This window comes from Chelon labrosus (genome assembly GCF_963514085.1).
Source record: "Chelon labrosus genome assembly, chromosome: 7".
NCBI lineage: Eukaryota > Metazoa > Chordata > Actinopteri > Mugiliformes > Mugilidae > Chelon > Chelon labrosus.
The window spans coordinates 982,770-1,010,715 of record NC_140343.1 but is presented as its reverse complement, the minus strand read 5'-3'; the positions used below and the strand labels follow the sequence as shown (position 1 = coordinate 1,010,715).

Here is a 27,946-nt window from a genome sequence, read left to right as displayed (position 1 = left end):
TCTATTTGAAGAATTGTTAAAATTGGATCTAAAGAATTATTCTATTATTAAATTCATATTTTTCTCATTTTTAACATTTTATTAAAACATCCAGACACACATTCATTCATTCATTTAATCCAGTTTGGACAGAAACACGCTCATCAACGGTTTAAAAGCAGATTTTATTAGTGGAATCATAAATATTAAAAAAATTTAAAAGTCTGTGCAAAAGTCATTTCACATTAAAACAGGAAACTACAAATAAAACGAGAAACATTAAAAGAGACATGAATAATTCATGAGCACACAACCCTGTGATAAAATACGACCAGCGGCTCTAGAAGCAGACTGGACAGTTCACACCAATAAAACCAGACTCCATTTAAAATATGACCGTTTTATCAGTCCGGTGGTTTTCTGGCTTTAAAGTCCAGACCTGAGACGGTTGAAACAGGTCCCCAGTCAGACCGGGACGTGTGGCAGGTTGTCTGGCTCAGAAAAGTTTGGGCAGCTCCCTCAGACGGCTCAGGTCCAGGATGTTTCCCACCGACGCCTCCGTCTGCCGGCTGCTCGGCCTGATTAAAGATGGCCGCCTGCTGGAACAGTTCTCCTTGTCTCCTCCTCCGCCGCCGCTGCCGGCTAAAAGCTGCATCTTTGGCCGCAGGTCCCGGATCAGCTGACTCTGTGGGAGGAGCTTCATGTTCAGAGCTTCGGTGAGCGGTTGACGAGCTGCCGGTGCCTCCTCTTCTTCCTCCTCCTCCTCCTCCTCCTCGATCAGCCCGTACTTCCTCATGTACTTCCTGGTGGCCAGAGACATGTTGCTTGGCGACAGCAGGGAGACGTTGGAGGATGACGAGGGGGCGGGGTTGTGCCGGGGGGCGTGTCCTCCCAGAGACAGCCTGCTGAGCTGGGAGTCGCTGAGGTAACGCAGGGCGATGGCGTTGGCCTCCAGGCTCAGGTCGACGCTGCCTCCGGGGAACAGGGCGCTGGCCGTCGGCTCGGACACGCTCAGTCTGGACAGGACGGCGGCCGGGTTGATGCTCGCCAACGTGCTGACAGAGACAGAGACAGAGACAGGGTCAGAGACAGTCAGCTGATCCACCAGCTCCTCAAAAGGGTTTCATAAGAAATATAAGTAACAGCTGATAGATTATTTAAGTTCTTATGAGCTGGTTCTGGTTCTGGTTCTGGAGGTTTTATAAAATGTCTTCAGTTATTAAATCTTTTTATAGTCGTTGAGGTTTTGACGTTAACACACGTATCTGATCAGGTCGCTTGAGTTCGTCTCCATGGAGACGGTGCTGATGAGTACCTGGCGCTCTCCACAGCTCTGAGTCGCTCTTTGTCTGAGTCCATCAGATCTTCTCGGTCCCCGAGCTGCTGCAGCTGCCTCAGGGTGGCGCTGACCACCGGGTCTCCTGCTGAACTCCTCTGCTGCTGCTTCTTCCTCCTGCATGAAGAGGAAGAGGAGGAGGAGGAGGAGGAGGAGGAGGAGGAGGGCTGGAAGCGGTCGGACACCACAGACTGACTCCTGGACTCTTCCTCCACTTCCTGTTTGCTGTCCGACTCCTGGAGACGACTGTTGAGTTGAGTCTGAGGACACAAGAGGACATCAAGACAAAGACCATAAATATCTGCTGAAGGAAAACTGACGGTGACGGAACAGAGACACTAAACATCAGAGGATGACCGACCAGAACATAGAGTTACCTTTGAACAACAACCTGCTGGTACATACCACCTGAGAGGAAAGAACTCCTCATACCAAAGAAGAAGAAGTTCCAGTGGGTGTATTCTGATCGTTGGTGGGGGGCGGAGCCTTAGAGTTGACATTAAAAACCTTCAACACAATGAATGCGACCGGAGCGGACGGAGCAGGAAGCTCCAGAGGAACGAGTTGAACATTTACTGATCTCATGAGCGTCTGTCATCGCTGTGTTACCATGAGGTTGTGGTAGAAGCTCTGCTGCTCCTCTGCTGGTCTGTACATGCTGACGCTTTCTCCAAGAACTGGACTCTGGACGACGCTGGACACGACACAGACGAGCAGACGTTAACGAGAGGCTGTTCAACGTTTAACCACAGAATAGAACTCAATACGACACGAATGAAACGATGCAGAGCTTCAACGAGTCAAGAGCTGACTTTACAGGTAGAGACCAAGAAATAGGAGGTCAGGGAGAAAGATGAAGATGACAAAGAGGAGGAGGAAGAATCAAAGTGAGCTGATCAACACATGGATCCATCTCTGGTTGATTGACAGGTCACTTCTCACCTGTTGTGGTCAGACGGAGAGCTGGGGGTCACCTGACATGCGACGTCTCTGTCCTCAGCTCCACCCACCGGCCTGACGATGGAGGCGTCATGTGAGGAGGTCGAGGGGCTGGAGGAGGATGAAGGGGGACGAGGAGGAGGAGGAGGAGGAGGAGGAGGAGAAGCCTCCTGTCGATAGAGGGGCTGGACTGGATTCCCCCAGAACAGACTGGCTCCTGAAAACACAAGAGTTAACGTTAAACATAAAGATTGAACACACGCGTTGACGTCCTCCATGTTACAGGTGGTTCAGTCTCACCTGTTCCCACGGCAACGCTGGTTGTTGTCCTGGACGTCTGAGCTTCGGCCTGAAGTTTCCCCTGAGCCTCCAGCAACATCTGGACCTGAGGAGGAAGAGGACAGCGGTCACCAGGAGGAGGAGGAGGAGGAGGAGGAGGAGTCTAGTGACTGTACCTGAGCCTGAAGGAGGCGGAGCTGGCGGTCCTGATGGAGGAGGAGCTGGTAGGTGTCTGGCGCCACGACTCCGCCCTGATCACAGCATCGATTCACACAGGAGGGAGGAGGGAGGCAGGGGGGAGACATGGGGTCTGATGCTGCTGGATGGCAGGGGAGAGGAGGTGGAGGAGAAAGGTGGAAACAGGGACAGGAAGGAGCAGGAGGGACAGCAAGGATGGAGGGAGGAGGAGGAGGAGGAGGAGAAAGACGAGAAGAGGAAGGAGGAGTGTAGTGGTGAGCACAGAGGGGAGTGGAAGGGTTAACGGAGGGAGGAGGTGAAGAGTGATGATGGGATGGGCCGGAGGAGGCAACAGTAGGAGTAGTTGGACGGTTTCTGGAAGAAGGAGGAGGAGGAGGAGGAGTGTGGTGATGGGAGGATGGAGGAGGAACTGGTTGGAGGTTGGAAGGAGTCTGGCGATGTGGATGTGGAGCGGGAGGGTGGTGGCTAGAAGGAGAAGTCTGGGAACATGACGATGGAGGAGGAGCAGGGTGAGGGGAGGGAGGTGTAGCGGCGGGGGAGGAGAAGATGGAGGTGCAGCTGTAGGAGGTGGGGGGGCAACAGGTGCAGGGCTGCCGCTGCTGCAGGTTGGAGTTGGGTGTGCTGTGGAGGTGAAGAGGAGGTCTGGGAGTCGAAGATGAGGAGGAGGAGGAGGAGGTGAAGGTGTTTCCGCTCCGAGGAGCAGACTTCCTGACGGCTTTAGGAGGAGGAGGAATGGAGGCGGAGCCAGACCCCTGGCCAGCGCTGTGATTGGAGGTGAAGCTGCTGTCAATCAGGAGGGAGAGTTCAGGAACAGACGGCTGAACTCTACGAGTCTGAAACAACAAACGATGATGATGATGGAGGAGGAGGAGGAGGAGGAAGACGAGGAGGAGCAGGAAGACGAGGAGGAGGAGGAGGAGGAGGAGGAGGAAGACAAGGAGGAGGAAGACGAGGAGGAGGAGGAAGACGAGGAAGACGAGGAGGAGCTGACACTTCCTTAAAGTAAAACCCTTCCTCCTCCTCCTTGTCTTCCTCAGAAAGTTAAAGCCTCCATTAGCCTTGTTAGCCTCTATTAGCATGTAGCATGTCTCACCTGCTGAGCGGGGGGGTGAGGACTCGGGGACGGTCGTGGAGACAGATCTTCATCCTCGACTCCAGAGTCCTGATCACTAACAGAGAGGCCGGTGGGAGGGGGGGCACTGAGGACACAACATTAATAAATAAATAAATAAATAAATAAATAATATTCATGTTTCTTCTTCTAATCTTTATTTAGCTCAGGTCCTTTCTCACCTGCTGAAGGAGCTCTGAGCTGCTCTGAACACCTCCGTCTGTCGGCTCTGGTCGTCTGAACCCAGATCACACTGGAGGGTCTGACCGTCCACCAGCGCCACCTGCTGACGGGTCAGAGGTCAGAATTAAAAACATCTGATCAGGATGTGATCATGTTGATCATCTTCTTTATGTCCTTCATCATCAGAGACCTGGTTCCTCTGAGGATGAAGCTTCCAGGGTTCAGGTCTAATCTGAGTCTTTGTCTCTAGAGTAAAGACGTGAGAGTCTGTCCATGGTTCTGATCCAGCAGTAGCTAAAGATGTTCAGATTACCCAGGATGCATTTAAAGCTAGGCCTGCGTCCTTACCTGGTAGAGAGTGACAGACTGGGAGGCAGTCAGCAGCTGGCAGTCCAGCTGTGGTCCTAGTCCTGGTCCTGGTCCTAGTCCTGGTCCTGGTCCGGTTCCTCTGCACTGGAAGAACTGAGGAGCTCTGTGAGTCGAGCCGAACACAACAAGGAGGAAAGCGCCCCCCTCAGACAGAACCCTGAAACACAGACAAGGATTCAGACGCCTCCACTGACAGACTATGCTAACATGCTAACATGCTAACATGCTACGTCGTCATAAACCCCCCCTCACCTGTCCTGGAGGGAGGAGCTGAACATGAACCTCAGACACCAGGCCCACACCTGAGGGTTGTAGACATGAGTGACTCCGCTCAGCCAGCTGTCACATGACAGGAAGCGACAGGGAAAACACCACAGCTGGATTAAAAGTTAACAACATTTAACAAATGAAAATAGACACAGACAGAGAGGTGACGCTTACAGTCCAACCAGCGGCAGGTTGGAGGCTTTGGGATCAGACTCCAGCAGCAGGAGGAGCTTCCTGGTCTGGTCCATGGTCAGAAACCTGGAACCAACAGGAAGTCATCAGTAAACTGGGAGCAGAGTCCATAGTGGAGGTGGAGGAGGAGGTGGAGGAGGTGAAGGAGGAGGAGGAGGAGGTGGAGGAGGTGAAGGAGGAGGAGGAGGAGGAGGAGGAGGAGGAGGAGGAGGAGGTGAAGGAGGAGGAGGAGGTGGAGGAGGAGGAGGAGTGTCCTCACCCTCTCTGTCGGCCGCTGCAGTGCTGCGCTCCTCGTCCGATGCTGGTCAGGCTCCTCACGAGGGCGGTGGGGATGATGGGAACGGCTCTGACCGGTTGGACGTCCACGCAGACGGACGGACAGACGGCCGACCAGCTGAGGACGAACGCTGCAGCATCGGACCGCTGAGAACAAACAACTCGACCTCTGACCTTCACCAGCTGAGACAGGTCCAGAGTCTGTCTGCTGCTCACAGAGTGATGCAACACCTGAGACAGAGTCAACACAAACACAACACAAACTAAAACCATTCATTAAGGCTCTGTCTGTTCCGTGTCCTTCTTTGGGCCCCGGGACGTCTCCAGCCCAGACCAGGTATCTGGATGAACTGACCTTGAAGCAGTGATGGAGCTCAGCCTCAGACTGGACCACGGCGCCAGACTCGGTCTCGGCTGAGAACAAACAGGGGACCAGGACGTCTCCGGGCAGCAGAGCCGAGGGAACGCGCCCCGAGGCCCCGGCCTGATCCCGACCCGGATCGAAGCGGTCCAGAGTCACCGTGACGCCCTCCTCATCTGGACCACAGACAGACGGAGTCAACACACTGATAAAAAGATTCACCAGCACATGATTCAGGATGATGAACTCTGACCTGAGTCCACAGACGCTGATCCCAGGAAGAAGCAGTGGAGGCGGGGCTTGTTGCTGTGGCGGGCGTGGCGTTGAGCCAGACGGAGAGCTTTCTCCAGCAGCACCAGCCGAGGCCTCCTGTCAAGACAACAAGGTCATCAAGGTCAACACGTCTGGTGACAGGTACATGTAGTTCACAAAAAACAAGCATCAGGTGGAGTCATTGTGGTCTTAGCAGGTAACAGGTGTGTGTTTTACCTGTGCGAGCAGAGCTGGAGGCGGAGCTTCTCTCCTGCAGGGCTGCCGTCCCACAGAGCTGATCTGGATTTGGGGAAACTCAGCTGGTTGAGAGAGTTCACCGAGGTCCTGAATGACGACAGAACATCTGGGCTCATCATCTTCTTAATGAACACGATGATTACTTTAACAATCACCTGATGTCAGTTCATTAGGGACGCCTGTTCAGCTGCTCTCTAACTTAAATATCTAATCAGCCAATCACAAGGCAGCAACTCTTGGTCACAACTATCTGCAGAAGTTTAAACGTAATAATCAGAATAAGGTAAAAGGTGATTTAAGAGTTATTTACTGGGCTTCCTCCTCACAACCAACTCTAGAGTTCACAGCGACGGTCTGAGGAGCAGCAGGTCTTATGACCGAGGCATGAAGAACAACATCTCTGACTCTCAGAGCAGATAGTCCACATCAGCTGAACTCACTCCCGTCAGCAAAGAACAGGAAAACGCCGCCTGGTCTGATCAGTCTGGATTTGTGCTGCAACATTCAGACGGTAGCGTGGATCCATCCAGCCTTTCATCAGCGGTTCAGGCTGGTGGCAGTGTAATGATTTATAAAACCCTCAGGTTGTTTCTTCAGAACATCTGTCCTGAGCGTCTGCATCCTCTGGTTATAAATCTGAAGTTCTAACATGACAGGAGCTCTAATTTGAGAAAAAGTGAGACCCAGCCTGTCAACGACCCATCAACCAAGCAGCAGTGTTTCTAGGACTGTGTTAAATCTCTCCCATGAAGAATTAATGTTGTTCTGAAGAAACCACTCCAACATGGAACGAGCCAGCTGAAAACAATGCTGCTGTTTAAAATCCACTTTCAGATTTAAACGCGTTTATAAACCATGGATGTGTCTGTTCCAGTGTTCTCCATTCAGACTAACGGAATAACGTTTCCAGACACCGTGTACATGTCTGATGAGTCTGATTGGATCTGTTTTCAGTTTAACCCTGGACCTGCACCTTTTATTTTAAAGGGTTATTACTTGTTAATGAGGTCCAGGGTTTAAAGGTGGTTCTGCTCCGTCCTTTCTAACATAAATACAGACAGTTATTTTATTTTATTTTTCTCAGCGGCTGTTGGAAGTGACAGGTCCTGAAATCCAAACAATGGCAGTTAGCCCCTAAACTCAGAGTTAACATTAATCTCACCTTTTCCCTCTGAAATTCTCCGGAGTACAAACCTCCTCGAAAACTCCAGACGGTAACGCCTGGAGGTTCACCGGGAGGCTCATCTCTTACGTGGCCGACAGAAAGTTGCTATCAGCGGCAAAGAGAGGCTGGAAACACCGCCGCTGCTTCAGCTAACACCTGCTAACGGTAGCTAACCACGTTAGCCTCCCCGCTCCGTCCGCATCAGCTCCCTGTTAGCTTCACAAACCTTTACAAACCCGACACCGTATGGAAGTTTAATAAAGGCGAAACGTCTTAAAAGTCGAAACGTCTTTAATAAACTTTACTCTCGCTTATCATTGTTATTTTCTGGCTAAATTGACCGCAACCAGACCGAAGAGGAAAACAAATGTTGGCCGCAGTTTAATTATGGCGCTACTTCCAGGCTCCGGTGGCGGGGCCGATCAATCAGCCAATAGGATGCTCCGCTGGCTGCAGCTCATTCTGACCAATGGTGTAGCCCCCTTTTCTTCTTCATGTATTATTAGCGGAAGATTTAAGGACCTAAAGCTCATCACTGCCCTCAGCAGGTCAGTTTGCAGATTTCGTTTGTTTTAAGATAAAATATTTTATATTGTAAAATATAATCTATGACATAATAATAATATTTTAAATATATTTAAAAATAGACTAATATATATAAACAACTATTTATTTGTTTTTGTTTATTGAGAAATATTTATATTTATTAATTTCCCTTTAGTATTTTTTAAATCCTATTTACATGATGATGACGATAATAAAACACGTAAACACAGCTAAGTGTCCTGCCTTAAAAAATAAAGGAAAAAAAACACGGCGTGAGTCTGTTGAATTATTTGTGTATTCAGCTGGATCATCTTCCAACACACAAACTAATTTCCTGAAAAGCAGCAGCAACATGCAGAAATTATTTATCAGCATGTTACTTGACACTCAAGTCCTCCAGCAGAGAGACACGAAGCAGCTGCTGAGCGCTGAAGTCCAGAGATGGAAGGACTCAGCAGGACATGGTGTTTTAATGTGCCATTAGTATGCTTCTGCAGGCTGCGCTCTTTCTGTCTGTGGACATGCAAAATAATGATCAGATTCCTACTGACCCACTTGTAGAAAGCCCTTCAGCTTTACCCCAGACACTGAGAAGCAAAATAAAAACATTGTTGGCTAATCAATTAATTTAAGAGATAACTGACACGAAACTGTGTGGATCACAGATTTATCATTTAAGCTGTTGTTTGTTCGTTTTATTTATTTATTTATGTATAAATTCCTCAAATTCCTTGATACCAGCCTCTCAAATGTAAATACTGACCAGTGTTTCCTGCATTCTATTAACGTAAACTCAACATCTTGACGGGGTTTTAACCGCTGTTTTCATTTAGTCATTCTACATTTACTGTGCATCAATATAAAGATAAACAATTTGATGAAACAACAGGCAACGCCCACTCGCCCAGAGGAAGAGGTGAGCCGACAGAGACGCGCCTCTTCTTAATAGACAATCTTTGCTCGCTGGAATTTTGATCGCCTGCTCTTTGTTGTTGCGCTCCCTGCCGCGCTAGCCAATCAGCGTCCGAGTCCAGCCGGACACTCCCACAAATATTCCCAGCCGTCCAATCAGAGAGCGCCTTTTTAGCCTGACGCCATTTTGTCAGTTTATAACAGCGGTGGTTGGGGTTGGAACCTGTTGCTCCGTAGTTCCGTGTTGTGCAATGGACGGGTGAGTTATCCCATCTACTTACGTTTACACTTCCAGTCAAATATAGTTTCTGTCTGTTTTTACTTACACATGAGAGTAGAAGCCTAGACATGTCGCCAGGGGCGGGTTTTCCGGAGCGCAGCCGGCGGTGTCGCTGTCCGCTCGGCTGTCGGTAAAGTTGTGTTTGTGGAGGGAGCAGGAAGCTAAGCTAGCAGAGTTAGCTCAAGTGTTAGCCTCAGAACGGGCCATTCTCTGCGGCGATAAACTCCACGAACACAACCTGGCAGGTAAACACGGCTCCGAAAATGCAGTTCTTCAAGGTTTAGTGCGACTTTCAAACATTTACATACGATGTGATCGATAAATGAACTCAAAGAAGAACCAATAAGCAACGTACATAACTTCCACTCCAGCTTTACGATGTCCTCACGCCCACTGTGGGAGAGTCTGCTTCAGTTAAACTCAGATTTTCTTAAAAGTTAAAGTAGTTTCATGTGTTTCATGTGTGCCGAACTGAACAATCGCCACAAATGATCAATTTCCAAGCTTAAGAGTCGTGCTCTAATAATATTTTGACTTTGGTTGTCACGAAAGAACGTAAAAATGACAGTATATAACATGGAATTTGGTTTTACAAGCTCGAGAGTGAACGGATGGTTGTAAAATGAGGCTAATTTAGATGAATATCTTTTATTTAACCAAGATATTTTTACATTTAGGTTTTTAGTGCAGATTTTAATAAAACAACAGTGTGCTGAATGTGTGCAGACTTGTTGTTTTCTGGAAACTAAAGAGATCTCTGGACTAGAGCTGAACAGATCCAGCCGCAGATCAAATCTTCAGTGTAACAGATTTATTTCTTCATTGAGCTGTTTGTTTGGACAGGACCGATCTAAAAGTGGCCTCCCTGGGGCTGTTGGGAAGGGCAGGAAACATTCAGCCCTATCTGTTATGTGAAGCTCCTGTGGTTGTTGTCCAGGTTCAGACTGACAGGTTTATTTTCCATTGATCACAGTGAATGGTTGTAATGGCCGGGCCTGTTTGCCGCTCTGTGTTCGCTGTCAGTGGCGTTGGCTGAAGCCAGGAGGCCGCTTCAGTTCCTGATGTGAATATTTGTGCTTCGTCAGGACTCATTCGTGCCCTCAGGGGTCCTCCTCCAGCTGGTTTACAGTCTGCACCGCCGTGTCAGCTTCAGCCCGACCAGCCGGTTTTCCACTCGCTTCGTGTCCTACCTGAATGCGTGAAAGATTTTGTTCTGATTCTCTCGTGTGGCTGCACAGCTTGTACTTTTTTATTTCATGTGTCTGTGAGTCTGTAGAAACTTACTGAATTATTCCAAAATAATTGTGTAACGTTGTGTTCAGAGAAGAAGCAGAAAATATCTGCACAAGGAGTTAAACCTACTGAACAAGGCTGCAACTTCACAAACACGATTTAATCCTTTGAACAAAGACACAAGACTTTTACTAGTTTCCTTAGGTTTAATTACCACTTAGATAGGTAGGTAGGTAGGTAGGTACTTTATTGGTCCTGTGGGAAATTTGGTGTCCAGTGACACCATTAAACAGAGACAGGAGGAATTATGAGTGAAGCCTTGAAGTATAAAGAGATAATTAAACAAATGTGTATATACACAAATTCTCTATGAAACATTTAAATTCTGAGATTCTACTAATCTCAGATTATCTCTCAGGAGTCTGTCCTTGATTTTTGACATTTATAATTTTTTTACCAGTTGCAGTCGCAGGTGTGTGTTTGTGTTCAGGAAGTAAACAGGAAGTTGACGCTGACGCTCAGAATAACTTAAATAACTTAAATAACAAAAGCTGAACCAAACTCATCTGGACTCGTTGTGTTTGTAGAAGACGTTTCCTCTACAAGTGTTCAGCTCTAAATGATGGTGGAGAGTTTAGGTTTTTATCAGGATCATCTGTGGGTGGAGTCCACCTGAAGGTCACATGACCAGAGTCTGTTAAAGACCTGATACTCACCTGGACCTGGAGGAACCTGTTCAAATGAACCTGGCAGTGTCCTGCTTTAAAACCAAACAGGATCCTAAACTCCCACTGGTCTTTGTCTTAGCTTTGTGTTTTAGGATATTTGCGGAGGTCGGCCGGTTTTACACGCCCTGGCCGGTTCATTAGGTACGCTAGTGAATGCATTCTAATCTAAATCCTCCTTCTAATGTTGAGTTGATGTGGAAACGGTGCCAGGAAGGTGGTGATTGATCTGGATGATCATTGAGGAGGATGGAGCTTGTGGTGCTGTAAAACTGGAATTACCTGACATGATTAAAGACTATACCGTCACCTGGGCATAATTAACTAACTACCTGTCCTGTATTTAAATCAGCTCCACCTTTACTGACGTGACACACGGCCTAATGCATCAATAAATCTAATCTAATCCATCACATCATGCTGCCCTGCTTCACGTCATCCATCTCACTCTAACCTGCAGACTGCTCAGGGGCGACGTTGGGTACTAGTGTACCTAATGAACTGGCGGATGAGTGTTTATCCAAGCAGCATATTAACTACAGTAATAACTGTTCTGTAGAGCTGCAGGTGATATTGGCCCAGTTCTATAATGCTGCTTTAAAAGACTCAAAACATCAGCAGAAGTCCTGACGGTGAACAAAGAGAACCCAGTCAAACACATGAAACTGAAATATTATACTTGTGTCCAGTATCTGCTGTGACCTCCTTTAACTAGATGGTAACAGCTGATCAGTGGTCTACAGCAGCTTTTAGCCCATTCCTCAGAACAGAACCACTTCAGCCTCTCATTTAAACCAAACTATTCTACTTTGGTCTCATCTGTCCACTAAACATTGTCCCAATAGTCTTCTGTCTTGTCCACATGATGTTTAGAAATGTTCTTCTTGGAGAGCAGTGTCTTTGTCCATCACACCATGGTTGTTCAGTGGATTCATCAACATTAACATCAGCCAATGAGAGAGAGGCCTTTAGCTGCTTAGAAGTTCCCCTGGGTTCCTTTGGGACCTCTCAGACTATTATGGAGTGATCTTTGTTGGTGGACCACTCCTGTGGAGGGGAACAGTCGTCTTCAATCTGTCTGACTGTGGATTATTTGTGGGTTCCAAACTCTTTAGAGATGGTTCTGGAACCTTTTCCAGCCTGATGAGCAACAACAACTCTTTCTCTGAGCTCCTCAGAAAGCTCCTTTGTCCACAAACATGTGTTGTGAAGATCAGACTGAGACAAATCCCTGATTTATTGAAACTAAACCAGGAACTGAACCACACCTGAGTCTCATTACATTGATGGAAACACTTCTGAACACATGGACTCTGATTGGATCCTAGAGGAGCACCTCTCTGATATGTAATATTGGCTCATTTTACTGAATTAACAAACAAAACAGGATAATATTTCCATTCCATGTGTTTGGTTGGGTTCTCTTTGTCTACTGTCAGGACTTTTAACGTTCTGAGTGGTGTTTCTGTAGAAGACGCTGAGGGACACTACATCTTTCTTTCTTTTTGTTGCGTTCCTGTTATTCTGCCTTTTCCTTGCGTTCAGTTCTTCTCCTGCAGGATGAGTCCAGCTTGTTATTTGTGCTTGGTGTGAAACATGCTGAGGTCTTTAACCGACCGCTGGTTTCTCTTCTCTGCTGGGTTTCTGTCCACTTCTCCTTAACCTCTTTTTATTTGCTGTTGTTTTTTTGTTTCTCTCCCTGCTGCTTCTAACACGCTTTCTTTTCTTCACAGCAGTGTCCACCACGATATAACAGTTGGTACTAAGGTAGGCACCTCTGCTTCTTCTTCTTCTTTTTCTTCTTCTTCCTCCTCCTCCTCCTCTTCCTCTCTGACTGGTTTGCTGCTTTGTTTGCTGAGTGTGTCTTGACAGGACGCCGTCGCTACCATCTGGGAATGATTCTGAGCTTTCCTGTGTAATCGGCGTGGAGGTCGCTGCGTTGTTTGTGTCCACTGAAGGCCCCAACTCCTGCAATAATTTGCCTTTTTAGTCACATTCCACAGCAAGTCTTAGGAAAATCAGATTAGTCAACAACAACACGCTTAAAGGTCGCTGCTTTAGCATGATTCAGCCAGCTCAGCACAAAGCCAGCGCACGGTTTAGCCCCACTAACCAAGGGAGACATTAGATCAGTACTTTCAGTTCTTTAGAAATCAGAGAAGAGGCTTTTATCAACCTAGTGTTGTGTTTGTGATCATGTGATGGAGGATGGAGGCCATTTTTGAAAACTCTCCGGTGATGCATTCAAGGACTCGGTTTCCTGACCCTGCCTCGTCCCACCAGGTGTAAGCGGCGAGGGGTAGAGCGTTGAGCTGAACTCAGACGTCCCGTGCAGCATTTTACCCCAGATTAGGCTAACTCGTAAAATCTTTGTTTTATCAAAAAATGCCTCGATTTAAAAAATAAATAAATAAATTGATGGTTGTCCGTGAAGGTTCTCAGTCATCCAGGTCATGGTGTATCCAGAAAGCGTTTAAGAAAGGTAACTGGACTTGTAGAAGTCTAGTTACCTTTCTTAAACGCTTTCTGGATATATTGTCGGTTGTCACTTCCTTGTCCGCTGTGATTGGTTGTTGAGCTGTCTGTAAGGATGTGGTAAACAGTGTGGCCCTGTTCAGACCTTCATCAACACCTGGTCTCATCTGTCCATCTCTACGTCCCTGTGTCTCCACCTGGTCTTAATATAAATGTGTCTCCACATGCGTCCCCAGCCAGCACTTGAGATCTGATCTCAGTTTGTGTGTCTGTAAATCAGCAGCGCCATCATGTGGTCAGTAGAATATTGTAGCAGCTGCTGTCTCTAATGGATCTCTACCTACCGCTGGATCAGAACCATCAACAGCTGCTGGTTGACTTGGAGACATGATCCAGATGTTGGAACAAGAAGGAAAGACTCTCACATGTTAAGATCTGATTGATTTTAGAGACAAAGACTCAGATTAGACCTGAACCCTGGAAGCTTTCATCCTCAGAGGAACCAGGTCTCTGATGATAAAACTGATCCAGGTCTGAGCAGGGCCCTCGAAGATGTTGTTGTTGTTTATTTATACACCTGGAGCTGCCACCGTTCAGAAATAACTCAATTAAAGGTTGAATGAATTTGCTGTAGCTGGTTTAAAGTGGGCGTTACCCACCTTTCATATGTTAAATGTGTCGGCCAATGTTTAACTACCTTGGTTTCGTTCGTTCACTCTCAGGTGTTGTCAGAAGTTCTGGTTTCACAGCGGTTTTATTTCCACATAAACTATTATTTAGATTTTTTACTTGATCGTTGTGTTTACAGTCTGGTCTCTGACTAACGATAACTGATCATCACTCAGACACAAAATATCTCCATACGCAGCTCTTGATGTGTTCATTAGGTACACTAGTGAATGCAACCATTAGTATTATTAGTATTTGGTTAATCCTTCAGTTAACGACTAAAATATAACAGAACTTACTAAATTAACTAATTTATTCAAACATGATGACATACTTTAACATCATTTCAGTTCATCATTTACAGCTTCTTCTAAAATATGGATAATGTCCCCAAGTCATGACGTCACGAATAAATCACTCTTAGTGACTGTTCCAACGTTCAGTTGATGTAGAAACGGTTTCAGGAAGGAGGTGAGTCTAGAGGTGGTCTCCTGTGTCTTCCTAAAGTCTGTCCTTGTCTTCTCCTAGAGTTGGTCTCCTGTGTCTTCCTAAAGTCTGTCCTTGTCTTCCTTGTCTTCTCCTAGAGTTGGTCTCCTGTGTCTTCCTAAAGTCTGTCCTTGTCTTCCTTGTCTTCTCCTAGAGTTGGTCTCCTGTAGCTTCCTAAAGTCTGTCCTTGTCCTCCTTGTCTTCTCCTAGAGTTGGTCTCCTGTAGCTTCCTAAAGTCTGTCCTTGTCTTCCTTGTCTTCTCCTAGAGTTGGTCTCCTGTGTCTTCCTAAAGTCTGTCCTTGTCTTCCTTGTCTTCTCCTAGAGTTGGTCTCCTGTGTCTTCCTAAAGTCTGTCCTTGTCTTCCTTGTCTTCTCCTAGACTTGGTCTCCTGTAGCTTCCTAAAGTCTGTCCCTGCCTTCCTTGTCTTCTCCTAGAGTTGGTCTCCTGTAGCGTCCTAAAGTCTGTCCTTGTCTTCCTTGTCTTCTCCTAGAGTTGGTCTCCTGTAGCTTCCTAAAGTCTGTCCTTGTCTTCCTTGTCTTCTCCTAGAGTTGGTCTCCTGTAGCTTCCTAAAGTCTGTCCTTGTCTTCCTTGTCTTCTCCTAGAGTTGGTCTCCTGTGTCTTCCTAAAGTCTGTCCTTGTCTTCCTTGTCTTCTCCTAGAGTTGGTCTCCTGTAGCTTCCTAAAGTCTGTCCTTGTCTTCCTTGTCTTCTCCTAGAGTTGGTCTCCTCTAGCGTCCTAAAGTCTGTCCTTGTCTTCCTTGTCTTCTCCTATAGTTGGTCTCCTCTAGCTTCCTAAAGTCTGTCCTTGTCTTCCTTGTCTTCTCCTAGAGTTGGTCTCCTGTAGCTTCCTAAAGTCTGTCCTTGTCTTCCTTGTCTTCTCCTAGAGTTGGTCTCCTGTAGCGTCCTAAAGTCTGTCCTTGTCTTCCTTGTCTTCTCCTAGAGTTGGTCTCCTGTAGATTCCTAAAGTCTGTCCTTGTCTTCCTTGTCTTCTCCTAGAGTTGGTCTCCTGTGTCTTCCTAAAGTCTGTCCTTGTCTTCCTTGTCTTCTCCTAGAGTTGGTCTCCTGTAGCTTCCTAAAGTCTGTCCTTGTCTTCCTTGTCTTCTCCTAGAGTTGGTCTCCTGTGTCTTCCTAAAGTCTGTCCTTGTCTTCCTTGTCTTCTCCTAGAGTTGGTCTCCTGTAGCTTCCTAAAGTCTGTCCTTGTCTTCCTTGTCTTCTCCTAGAGTTGGTCTCCTGTAGCTTCCTAAAGTCTGTCCTTGTCTTCCTTGTCTTCTCCTAGAGTTGGTCTCCTGTAGCTTCCTAAAGTCTGTCCTTGTCTTCCTTGTCTTCTCCTAGAGTGGACTGGATTCAGTCCAATAAATCTTTCAGTCAAAGTTAATGTAGTGTGGAGAGGGTAGCTGGTACCTTGTGTTCTCTACTCCAGAAATGTTCATAAAGCCTGGATCAGGACATCTCTAACAGCTGATCAACTTTAATGTCAAGTTCCTGTAGCATCAAAACTGTTTGTTTGTTTGTTTGTTTGTTTGTTTGTTTGTTTGGGCCTCTGTAGCTGCAGCTCATGGAGCAAAGAGTCAGAACGGGGTTAAATAGTTTAGTACAAGTTCTTCTGCACGGTGCAACGTCCTGGTTTAGTTAATCAGTGAAAGATTCAGATTGAATATTTAAATCAGACACATCTTTGTCTGGGTCCGTGTCCGGCAGCGGTCTCCACGTTTTAAGGACAAAGACTAGAATCTGAGCCAAAACCCCACGAAGGCCGAGAGAGGAAGTGATCCCAGCTCTCCTGTTTCCTCCTCCGACCTCGGGGCGAGTCATCTGAAACCACAGCGCTCGCTCCGGCTCCCGTTAAAGGGGACGGATCAGGGCCCAGAACGTTTTCAGATAAAACACCTGCAGGTCAGAGGTCAGCGGGGGGTCGGGTCAAGCTTTAATTCACCAGCACTTTGATAAGGTGAAGAAATACGATGTTGGATATTAGTGACTAAACACAGAATAGGAGAAAAAATACAGAAAGACTTTCACCCAATCAGGAATAACGTCCCCAGTGGGATTTATTTAAATATCTAGTTTTAAGAGATGAAAACAAATAGTTTGTTTTAGTAGAACACAGAAACTTATTTGTAAATTATTGAGACACAGCTGAAGCTCTATTACAGTTGCCAATTGATGTATTTAATTCCATCCTAATTCGAATCTGAGTGGGACATCATTAGTTAATATCATCATGTCCTCTTATTCTAAACATGTTCTCCTCTTAAATTCATAAAGTGGTTAGGAGCTAAACGACTGGTTCAGGTTGAGTCAGTCTGTCATGGGTTACCTGTTGACAGGTGAGCATCTGAGAGCTGAGAAACAAACTGATTCTCTGGTTTCTGGGACAGGAAGGACACTCATCAGGTGTTTGATTTTTCACAATAAAAGCAGAGAGATGATAATTTCGTCCTCTTATTTGACCGTTGATGCTCTAAAATCAATCTGTGAATGATCAGATGTTGTGATGATGAAGGAAACTGTTGGTCCCAGTCTGACGGTTCTCCTGAGATGGAACAACAACCAACTGATTGAAGACTTTGAGTCTGGAAATGACTTGAAACTGAGCTCAAGAGAAAGGCACTGGCCTCTTCATTAGGTACACCAGTGAATGAGAACTACATTCTCCACACCGATCCTCCAGTTGAATCACCACCTTCCTGACGCTGTTTCTTCATCAACTCAACGTTAGAGCAGTCATGGAGGAGGATTTAGGTTAGAATGCGTTCACTAGTGTACCTAATGAACTGGCCAGTTAGTGTCCATGCTGGAGAGCCTTCCTGAGTTACTAGGTCTGTACAGCTCAGAACCTCATTATGATCTCTTGCGTGGCCACTTCGTCACTCAGTCAGATCCCCCTCAGACTAAATGGACGGATTAATGGATCCTCTAAATCACGGATGAACTTTATTTCTGCAGCGTGGAGCCAGAAAGCTGCAGCAGACCCTCAGTAATTAGATCTGGACCAGCTGAGTCGTGGTTTAGTTTCAACCGGTCGGTCTTTGTCAGAACCAGATGTCCGTCTGTCCGTCGGTGGATGTGCGGCGCTGCCTCCTCAGGCCGAGGGAGGGGTCCGGCCGTCGGCCAGCAGCTGCCCGACGTAGATGGAGGCAGAGATAGGGAAGGCTGGCGCTCGGGTTTCTGCTCTTTGTATTATTCATGTGAGGATCAGTAAGAAGATCTGAGCTGCTTTGTCTGGATGAAAAGCAAAAGACGTGTCTCAGGTTCCTGTGAGAGAGAGAGAGAGAGAGAACGGCGTCTAAAGCAGATCTGTGGAAACATGGAACATACGATAAATATCTGTCAGAGATGGGCCCTGATAGTCTGATGCTCCTGCTTTATAAATAAAAATGATCAGAAATGTTTGTTTCTCAGCAGAGACCTGGTTCCTCTGAGGATGGAAGCTTCCAGGGTTCAGGTCTAATCTGAGCTTTGCCTCTAAAATAAAGAAAAACTTAACATGTGAGAGTCTTTCCATCTTGTTCCAAAATCTGGATCTTGTTCCAAAATCTGGATCATGTCCCAAAATCTGGATCATGTCCCAGAGTCATGACTGAATCGTCCTCCATGTCTGTTCGGTTGAGTTGATGTTGATACGGCGTCAGAACGGTGGTGATTCACCTGGATGGTCGTAGTGGAGGATGGAGTTTGTGGTCCTGTTAAACTGGATTGAATGAAACGCTAAAGTGTTTCTGTTATTTAGCCCAGCCCACTGACTGCTATGTCAAAATATTAGGAACACGTGTCAGTTCAGTAGAGCTACACAATGAAAACACAGTAGAATCAACTTCTCTCTGTTAGTAGAAACTAAAGCTGAACACCAGAACCTTCATGGAGACTAGCTTTAGTGCAGGTCTGCTGTATAAGAATGCATTCACGGGTGTACCTAATGAACTGGCCATTGACTGTTTATGGTAATGGTATCATAGGTTTTCTTAGATTGTTGTAGCATTGTGTTTTTTATGTTGTGTTTTCAGTCATTCTTAAATATACATTTTATTTGATAAAAATCTAAACACAACAGTTAATGACGTGTTTCCTCACGTCTCATTGGTTGTTTCCTTGTTTCCTGACTTCTGGTTTTTCCTCCGTCTGTAAATGGTTTTATTTTATGTTCCACGTTAACGGTCAGAGAAAAGAAAGTGATGATCTTGTGTTTTTCTGTTTTCAGAGAGGATCAGACGAGCTTTTCTCCAGCATCTCCAACGGCCCGTATATCATGAGTACCACAGGTCAGGTCTATACCTTCAACTCATGTTTGATTCTGTTTTGAGACGACAAGTCTGACTTTATTAACACGCAGCACCAGTGGACACACCTTCTCATTCAATGGTTTTTATTTAACACAGAACGTTAGCTAGAAAGCTAATCAAGTTTGATTATTTACATGCAAAGCTATTAGTTGCTCACATTGCTAATGTAGCTAACAATGCTGAGCTGGCTAGCTAGCATTTGTTTCCTAATGTTAACCGTTAGCGACACACAGTATTTTGGTGGCAGAGATAGCTGAAGACAAAGAAACCTGAATTTACATTCTACCACTTGCTAGCTAACGGCTACTGGATCATATTTTATTTAATTTGGAGTACAATGAGATCTTAAATGTTTTTTTTTAGGAGACATTCTTAAAAGCAAGCATATGATAAAGAAGTTTAAACCAGAACTACAGAGATGTTATACAGTAAATCAATGTCACCATCAAAGAGGGAAAAACCAGAAACACAGAAAATGAACTAGTGACGTTTGTTTATTTACATTAAGAAGGAAAGAAATTCCACTCATTGACTGTTGTCTCACCTTTGTCTCACCGCCTAGAACATGACCCTGAGATGCACCACACTGCTGAGTATCTGGAGCACATCACTCCTAACTACCTGGTTCTACCTGGCAGCCATGTTGAACCCTGTGTTTCCTCTTCCTTCGTAGCCAATGGCAACGACACCAAGAAGTTCAAAGGTGACATAAGAGGACCCAGTGTGCCGTCCAGGGTCATTCACATCAGAAAGCTTCCCAATGACATCAACGAGACCGAGGTGATCAGCCTTGGTCTGCCCTTCGGAGACGTCACCAACCTGCTGATGCTCAAAGCCAAGAACCAGGTATGAACTACAACTTCCTGTTTCTGCTTTTAATGGCGTCAGGAACAGACGATTATTATCGCATGTAATATGTACGTTGCTAATGGTCAGCTTTGTTGACAGTGTTAGCTACATTAGCAGTGTGAGCAACTTAGTAGCTTTGCATGTTGGTAAACAAGCTTGGTTAGCTTGCTAGCTCATTTTCTGTCGTTTAACGTTTTTAATGTCTCTGCTTATAACTCGTATCTGTCACCATACGTTTTAAATCCAGTCAGATTCTGTCACGTCATGAATCTCCCTCACAACAACCCGACCTCATCAGCGGTGTTGTCTAGTCGTTGCAGCCGTAGCTTGGACGCTACATGAACCATAACCCAGATGCCCCTCTGTTCTTTCTCAGGCCTTCTTAGAGATGAACTCGGAGGAAGCAGCTCAGAACATGGTGGGGTATTACTCCACGGTGATGCCCATCATCAGGCACCATCCGGTCTACATCCAGTTCTCCAACCACAAGGAGCTCAAGACTGACAACTCACCCAACCAGGAGGTAATGCCCACACAACCATTAGCTTCTGTTAGCTTCTGTTAGCATCTCTGAGCACCTGTTAAACCCTCTCTCTGTCCTCCCTCAGAGGGCCCAGGCGGCTCTCCGGGCCCTCAGCTCGTCTCATGTGGACCCAGCGGCGGCGGTGGCTCCTAGCACAGTACTGAGGGTGGTGGTGGAGAACCTGCTGTACCCCGTTACCCTGGACGCCCTCTGTCAGGTGAGAGCTTAAATCCCAGTCAAACGATGAATGATTTAATCTGAATCTGGTAATTCTTAACTCACCGTTACTTTAATGTCGCCCAAGCTGGAGAGCTTCAAGTTTGATTCCAAAACTAAAAGTTGATCTCATGTTCTGTTTCTCAGGAGTCTCAGTGGGTAGAGACGGGAATAGTAAAGCAGTCGTAGAATCTAAACTCATCTCTTGTTTGTTCCTTTAGATCTTCTCAAAGTTCGGCACCGTGTTGAGGATCATCGTCTTCACCAAGAACAGCCAGTTCCAGGCTCTGCTGCAGTATCCGGACGGACCCTCGGCTCAGGCGGCCAAACTGGTGAGGCGTCAGACCGTCACCGGTGAACACCTCCCTCCTCTCTCCCTCTCGTTAACGCCGTTCTCGTTTCAGTCTCTGGACGGACAGAACATCTACAACGGCTGCTGCACCCTGAGGATCAGCTTCTCCAAACTCACCAGCCTCAACGTCAAGTACAACAACGAGAAGAGCCGAGACTTCACCAGACCAGACCTGCCCACCGGAGACAACCAGCCCACCATGGAGCACCCGGCCATGGCCACAGCCTTCAGTAAGAACCCCCCCACCACCACCACACCCATATGCCAACTTCAGTCTGCAAGATAAGAACGGTTGCTCTGATTAATAGCAGCTCTTCCTAGCTTCCTAGCCTAAAATGAGAGCAATTAGTCATTTATTTAAAGAGGAATCTTTTAACGTATAAATAAGGTTTGTTTCTCTGCGTTGCTTCCTACTAACAGTCTAGACATTATCAGGTGTAATGTTTCTGTTGCTGAGTTTAACGTCTTGTTTCTTCTTCTCCTTCACAGCCCCAGGCATCATCTCGGCTGGACCGTACGCTGGAGCGACTCACGCTTTCCCCCAAGCCTTCACCCTCCAGCCGGCAGGTGAGTCTCACCTGTAGCACTCCACGCTCACCTGCAGGGACGTCCAGAGAGACCTGGACTGATCCTTCGATTCAGTAGTCGGTTTTACTGAATGAACGTTTAAAAAAAAATAAAAGTGTTGTGAAATTTGTGTGAAACATTTAAAACCTGAGGATTCAAACGACCTCCTGGATCCTGAAACGTGCTGGATCACCTAACCAGCCTCAGTAGCTTGACTTTCTGCAGTTACCTGTGTGTTTACCGGTCTCACCTTTCCCAGTGTCCTCCCACTATCCAGGCCTGACGGTCCCCACTCTGCCCGGCCTGGCCTCGCTGTCCCTACCCGGGGCCACCAGGCTGGGATTCCCACCCATCCCGGCGGGACACTGTGTCCTTCTGGTCAGCAACCTCAACCCTGAGGTGAGCCGCTGTCTCTCTTCCTCCTGATAACATTATCAATCTGATCGTTGTGAGATTTTAAACTCATTACACACATTTATTAAATATTCCCACTCATCCCTGATGATGTAACTACAGGATTTGTTCTGTAATGATTGTAAAGGTAGTGACACATCAAACTGTGACGTCTCCAAACTCTAATACCAGCAGGGGGCAGTAGTCTGGACTCATCATTCAAAAGAGGAAACAGGAAGAGCTGCTGTTAGTAGTGGGGAGGGGACACATACGGGGATCGCTACTGATTTCCTGCTTCTATTAAATTTATTTAGAGAGATTTCAGTTTCAGAATAATTTTACTTTAAACTAAAACTAAAGCCCTGATTGGTTCCAGAGGTTTGTGGTGTCTCCTCCATCTTCAGTCTTTGCGTTTGTCCAGATCTTCTCTGTCCTCAGACTTTTTAAATCTTGATGCTTCTCTCAGAGTTGGAGCTTATGTCCTGATCTGGATCCTTTAGATATTTAAAAGGGAAACAGTCCAAGGATTTTATTCATTTATTTTGGATCTTTAACATTCAGATTGGTTTGCTGTGTCACTGCCTTTAGAAACCTAAAAGAACCCTAAAGACCGTTCAGAACCTTCCTGAGAACCTCGAGTCTAGATTTCTGTCAGTGATCAAACTGGAGCTGCTAAGTGATGATTCAGCAACGTTTAATGACATTAACTTGACAACATACAGCTCTCAAAGAAAACAGCTGACTGTGAAGACGTCAGTCATTCTTCTTCATGTTGTTTTTACCAGATTCATTGATTTTATCAAGTTTAAAATCATGTGATTCGACTTTAATCACCAGGAAACTAAACCTTTTTTTATTTAATCTTTTTTGTTTCATCCTCTGACTTCCTGCCATGTTTTTTTTAATGCCTTCATTTTAAGCTCCGCCCTCTTAATGTACCTGTACACACACCTGTGCAGTCATGTGTGAAAATGTTCTCCTCATAAATATTTATTTATATTGACATTATCTGATCCCCTCCTCTCCAAAGGTAATTAACCTTCTGATTGACCCCTCACCTGTCTCTTTTTTTTTTCCCCCCACCCTCCGTTTAATTTGTTGCCATGGAAACGACTCGGACCCTCCACACCTGTCCTGCCCTCCCACCTTTACCTGTCCTGTCCCTCCGCTGCCTTCTCTGCTGTCTTTAAAGAGAGTTACGCCCCACTGCCTCTTTATTCTCTTCGGTATGTTGTCACTAGCTTCTTATTTTGATTATTATCAGTATCACCTGGTTCTGTTTGTTTTTCTTCTTTTTTTAATTTGTTTTGTTTATTCATGGTAATGAGTGTCTGCTGGTTTTGTCAGATTATCATTTTTTTGTGTGTGTTGATTTGAGTTTGTGCACAATATCTGCAGCTTTTCCTCAGTGGTTTCCATCGATTAGTGTCGGCGTGCGATCTTTACCGCGTCCGTTAAAAGCTCCAACACCTGACTCCTCCCACCCAATGAACGCACCAACACCTGACTCCTCCCACCCAATGAACGCACCAACACCTGACTCCTCCCACCCAATGAACGCAGAGCCCCGTAAATATGAGGGACAGTCAGAATGGAATGTAACATTACCCACAATCCACTCTGCTTCACTCTGACTGGCTGGGTGTCATTAGAGATTAGAGACTTTCAGCTGAAGCATCCATTCCAAGCAGCACATAGCTGGAGCTAACCAGCTAGCCTCAGCTAACAGAGAACAAACGCAGCTAAACTATTTATGTCTCAGTCATCATGTCAGAATTTCTTCTTCTGTCTCAATATTTCATCAAATCTAAAAACAACTGACAACAAATATATAGTTTTATTATCTTCTGTCCTTTAGAGTCTGTCACATGATTCTACATCAACTATGAACCACATGGTGACTGGACTGATAGAATCTGAGCCCTGTGTCTCAGGTTCATACGTGGTCCTTTGTCTCCATCTAGTGGTCTAATGGTGGTACTACAGATAATAAACACAACACAGTCGTCTAGTAGTGACAGTTAGCTTAGCATTGCTATGTAGCATGCCTTGGTGACTGGTTTCCCTGGGGAGTTCCATGTGTGAACAACATGGAGGAAATCTCCATCTTCTTCTGGATTGTATAATGATCACAATGGTAGAATGTGATGATGTCCAGGAGAAATAAAATGTCCAAAGGTTGAACTGTGTGTACGTTGCCTCCTGTAGTGGAATCAGGAGGATTTTTTTTCGCTTTAATCCAGAACCTTGACTTAAAAACATTTAAACGCCTCAAATCTGAAATGAACATTTGAAACGTGACTCTAAGAGCTCAGAGGTAATCGATCGTATACGGACGCCGCCGGTCAGACGCCGCTCTGAGGAGCTGCATTTATTGTGTTTTTGAGTTTGCATGCCGGGTTTCTTTCAGTTTGCATGTCCTCAGTGCTGAATCAATTGCTCTTGATTTTTTTGTTTTTTAAAGTCAATTCCCATAATTCATAGCTCCTACACGGCGTAATCTGCCGTGTGTTTATTTTATTTTTTTATTTCCTCTGACCATTACCTTTAATTTCTTCACCTGCATTTTTATTTTTCCTGTTCATAACAATTCAGGAATTCCTGCCTTATAAATTAAATCCACAAATTTGTCAAGTGTCACTTCCTCCCTTCACCTCCAGAGTTTTTACATCCAGAGCTTTGACAGTTTAATCCTTCAGAGTGAACTTTTATTCTTGTATTGGACCGATAAGACCAAGGGTCAGCGGTTGGCAGGCTGCAGACCAGCTTCATGCACAGCTTCCTGTAGAGTTAGCAGGTTTAGCTTTGGGGCTAGATGTTTATATTTGGAGCATCTTCCTGTGTTTGAAGCCTTTAACCGGTTTCTAATCTCTCTGACTGTGTTAAGGTGTTTACGGCGACGTGATGAGAGTCAAGATTCTCTTCAACAAGAAGGAAAACGCTCTGGTTCAGATGTCCGACAGCACGCAGGCTCAGCTAGGTAACGCTCTGCACGCGCTCAGTGAAGCTCTCCCTCAACCCTTATAACATTTAAGAACACTAAACACGCAGATGATGAAAATATTACGACCACCTTCATGATGCTCCTTCACCTGGACACATCTCTTCTCTGGTTGTCCATCTTCTCCTAGCCGGTCTCTAGTGGACGTTCCAGACAGGACAGTTTATAGCTGACGTCTGGACGGAGCTGGCTCTTCCTTTATTTGAGAAGAAAATAACTAAGACGCTGCTCCATCTGGGTTTTAAGCACAACTTGAAATACAATTAAATGCACTGACCCAGTGTTTGAGTCTAACAGCGTCAGAGGGTGGTCTTAATGTTTTGGCTTATCCGTGACATTCTGAGTTTGTTTTCTTGGTTGAGTTTAAAACCTCTCGATGGACTGAAGGAGTTTCTCTGATTTCCAGCCATGAGCCACCTGAACGGCCAGCGGCTGCACGGGAAGCCTCTTCGCATCACGCTGTCCAAACACACCAGCGTCCAGCTTCCCCGCGAGGGCCACGAGGACCAGGGCCTGACCAAAGACTACAGCAACTCCCCCCTGCACCGCTTCAAGAAGCCCGGCTCCAAGAACTACTCCAACATCTTCCCACCCTCGGCCACCTTGCACCTCTCCAACATCCCGTAAGTCCTGCAGCCGGCGAGCGAGCGAGCGAGGCGCCGCCGTTCTTCTCTCTAACTCTGCTCTGTTTGTGTCTTTAGCCCGTCTGTGGTTGAAGACGACCTCAAGCTGCTGTTCGCCAGCTCAGGAGCGATGGTCAAGGCCTTCAAGTTCTTCCAGTAAGTCACTCAGTCACTTCCTCCTTTAACCTCCAAGCCACCATCGATACGTCTCCCAGCTGTTACCATGGAGACCAGATGAAATGATGTGATCAGATACGTGAGATTACATCTGAACATCAGCCAGTGATGAAGAGGAGCATCACGTCTACATCAACAAAGGAGAAGGAAGAAGGAAGAGGAGAAGAAGAAGAAACGGGAGAAGGGGTACAAGAAGAGAAAATAGGAAGAGAAGAAGAAAGGGAAGAATAAGAAAAACGAGTAGAAGATGATAATGATGAGGAGAAGAAGAAATAATAAGACAGTCCTGAATGTCTAGAGAATGTCTCCACGTCTCCAACATTGCTGTCCAGGACGAAGAAGACGGAGACGGAGAAGAAAGAAGGAGAAAGACAGCAAAAAGAAAAAGGAGATGGAGAGAAGAAGAGAGATGAGACGAAGAAGAACAAAGACCAGAAGAAGATACAAAGAAAAAGAGTAGAAGAAGAAGGAGCACAGACAAAAATAAGAAGTTTCTTTGCCTCCTCCTCCATGTCCTCCTCATCCTCCATGTCCTCCTCCTCCATGTCCTCCTCCAGTCCTGAATGTGTAGAGTCTTAGAAGACGTCCAAGATGTCTCCACGTCTCCATCGTCTCTGTCCACATTGATTCCATCTTGGTTCATCTTGTTTTTCTACCTCCATGTTTCTGTCCCTCACCTGATGCTGATTAGTGAAGGTTACCATGGTTACCACCAACAGATCCTCTCCTCCTCATCCATCAGTCTGATCTGATCGTTGGAGGAACATAGAGTCCATGTATCTTTCGTCCTCCATGTCTTATCGCTGATGGTAATTGGCCTTGCTTTTATATAGCGCTTTTCTACCTATTGGTACTCAAAGCGCTTTACAGTCATGGACGCATCTACCCATTCGTTCACACAAGCACACACACATTCACACACCAGTGCCACGCACTGGGAGCAACTGGGGGTTCAGTGTCTTGCTCAAGGACACTTCGGCATGTGGCACATCCCGGGGATCGAACCGCTAACCCTCTGGTTCGTGGACAACCCGCTCTACCTACTGAGCCACAGCCGCCCCGCCTGATGTCCTCGTTGTCCTCTGAACTCGTCCACATTCTGACGTCTGTGTTTGTTTCTGGTTCAGGAAGGACCATAAGATGGCTCTGATCCAGATGGACTCCGTGGAGGAGGCCATCGAGTCCCTCATCGAGTTCCACAACCACGACCTGGGGGAGAACCACCACCTCCGGGTCTCCTTCTCCAAGTCCTCCATCTGAGCCTCGGCCTCCAGCCTCTGGATCCACGACGGCGTCCACTACACTCCATCATTCCAGCGCTCGTCTGCAGAAACCACCGTTAAGTCTGGTGTCCTGTTAAATTATTATTATTATTTTTAAGGTTCTTTGCCTTTTTTTTTTTATTATTAGAGCCTCGCAAAGAAAATCCTGAGATTATTCAGATTTAAATCTCAGTAGGTTTGAGACTAAAGTCTGTATTCTGAGTTGGAGGGGACTTTTGGAACGAGTCTTAGCTCACTGTTACCTTTTAGCCACTTTTTGCCTTTTTTTGATTTTAATCACAGGATTAAAGTCAGCCCTGTAGATTTATCATCAGGAACTCTGACTGACGTTTTCTTTCCAAAGTCCTGAACTCGGGATAGTTTCTTTAATCTCTGTTCTGGGCTCTAGTCGTCGTCTGTAGCCTTTAAATTATAAGTCCTGGTCAGATCTTAGACCTCGCTGACAAACACTTCAGATGATCCTGTGCCTTATTCCTGCTGTCACGTGACCTCGACACAGAAAAACAAAAAGCCTCTGAATTGGCGAAGAGCAGGTTTACAGTTGATAAAGGTTTACTGTTGATGCATTACAGATATATCCATATTTTAAGTGTATTTTATTGGTGTTGTTGTTTGAGTTTTGTACTGCTGGTTAGCGTAGAGTCAAACGTGAACTTGATTGTGTTTTAGCGGGTTTTCTTGGGTCTTCTGTCTGTTTTATTCTTTCCTTCTTTTTATTTTCCAAGTATGCAATCACGTTTTTAATCAAACCAGATATCGTAGCAATATTTTAATCATTCCTTCTGATTTCTCGGCGGGTGTCTCGTTGCCGTCTGCGATCCAGATCTGTGAACGTTAGCTTGTCTCGTCTGTCGCCTCCGAACGGTTTTTAATTTATGAGTTTGTGATCCACTACAGCTGAAACCAAAAAAACTAAAAAACAAAAAACAACGGCCTTCTAGATGCAAACAGATCCGCCTGCCTCAGGTTTCTGGTTTTAAACAGACTGGTGTTTCCTGTGGGATCGTCTTCATTAATCTCTTCACTGGATTCAGCCCAACGCTGCGACCAGATGTTCTGTGGAGTGCCTTCAACGCAGCACTGAGTCTACATCAGGCATTAGCTCCTCTTTACTCTGAAAGTTTGACGCCCCTCAGAAATGTCCTGAAACCAGTAGTTTATTTGTGTCTTAATATTATTATAATATTATTATT

At 46.0% G+C, this 27,946-nt stretch overlaps 2 protein-coding genes across 7 annotated transcripts; one reads left to right on the top strand and one right to left on the bottom strand.

The window, feature by feature from the left end:
• Nucleotides 1–151: 151 nt before the first annotated feature.
• On the bottom strand, nucleotides 152–7,632 carry stil (STIL centriolar assembly protein). Of its 2 annotated transcripts, none has more exons than XM_084548077.1 (16): nucleotides 7,163–7,632; nucleotides 5,980–6,087; nucleotides 5,744–5,859; nucleotides 5,485–5,666; nucleotides 5,113–5,360; nucleotides 4,836–4,919; nucleotides 4,647–4,733; nucleotides 4,374–4,551; nucleotides 4,025–4,128; nucleotides 3,825–3,930; nucleotides 2,710–3,564; nucleotides 2,555–2,639; nucleotides 2,258–2,471; nucleotides 1,925–2,009; nucleotides 1,295–1,575; nucleotides 152–1,034 (listed from the first exon to the last, which is right to left on the bottom strand). In XM_084548077.1, exons 1-16 carry the CDS (start codon nucleotides 7,243–7,245, stop codon nucleotides 476–478), a joined length of 3,375 nt encoding a protein of 1,124 aa, XP_084404203.1. In that variant the 5' UTR covers nucleotides 7,246–7,632; the 3' UTR covers nucleotides 152–475. The 2 variants fall into 2 exon arrangements, with proteins under 2 accessions (XP_084404203.1, XP_084404204.1); XM_084548078.1 differs by having other exon boundaries at nucleotides 4,025–4,125.
• A 1,208-nt stretch (nucleotides 7,633–8,840) lies between these two features.
• Nucleotides 8,841–27,416, top strand: LOC311490540 (polypyrimidine tract-binding protein 1-like; the record flags this gene model as incomplete). Of its 5 annotated transcripts, none has more annotated exons than XM_084548083.1 (15): nucleotides 8,844–8,882; nucleotides 12,595–12,628; nucleotides 18,688–18,748; nucleotides 19,443–19,615; nucleotides 19,995–20,141; nucleotides 20,227–20,358; nucleotides 20,579–20,689; nucleotides 20,762–20,939; nucleotides 21,199–21,276; nucleotides 21,554–21,675; nucleotides 22,862–22,895; nucleotides 24,557–24,649; nucleotides 25,077–25,293; nucleotides 25,372–25,449; nucleotides 26,598–27,416. In XM_084548083.1, the coding sequence occupies exons 1-15, from the start codon at nucleotides 8,875–8,877 to the stop codon at nucleotides 26,728–26,730; spliced, it is 1,599 nt and encodes a 532-aa protein (XP_084404209.1). In that variant the 5' UTR covers nucleotides 8,844–8,874. The 5 variants fall into 5 exon arrangements, with proteins under 5 accessions (XP_084404207.1, XP_084404206.1, XP_084404209.1 ...); XM_084548082.1 differs by having other exon boundaries at nucleotides 21,536–21,675; XM_084548081.1 differs by lacking the exon at nucleotides 12,595–12,628 and having other exon boundaries at nucleotides 8,841–8,882; nucleotides 19,332–19,615.
• Between the last annotated feature and the right edge of the window lie 530 nt (nucleotides 27,417–27,946).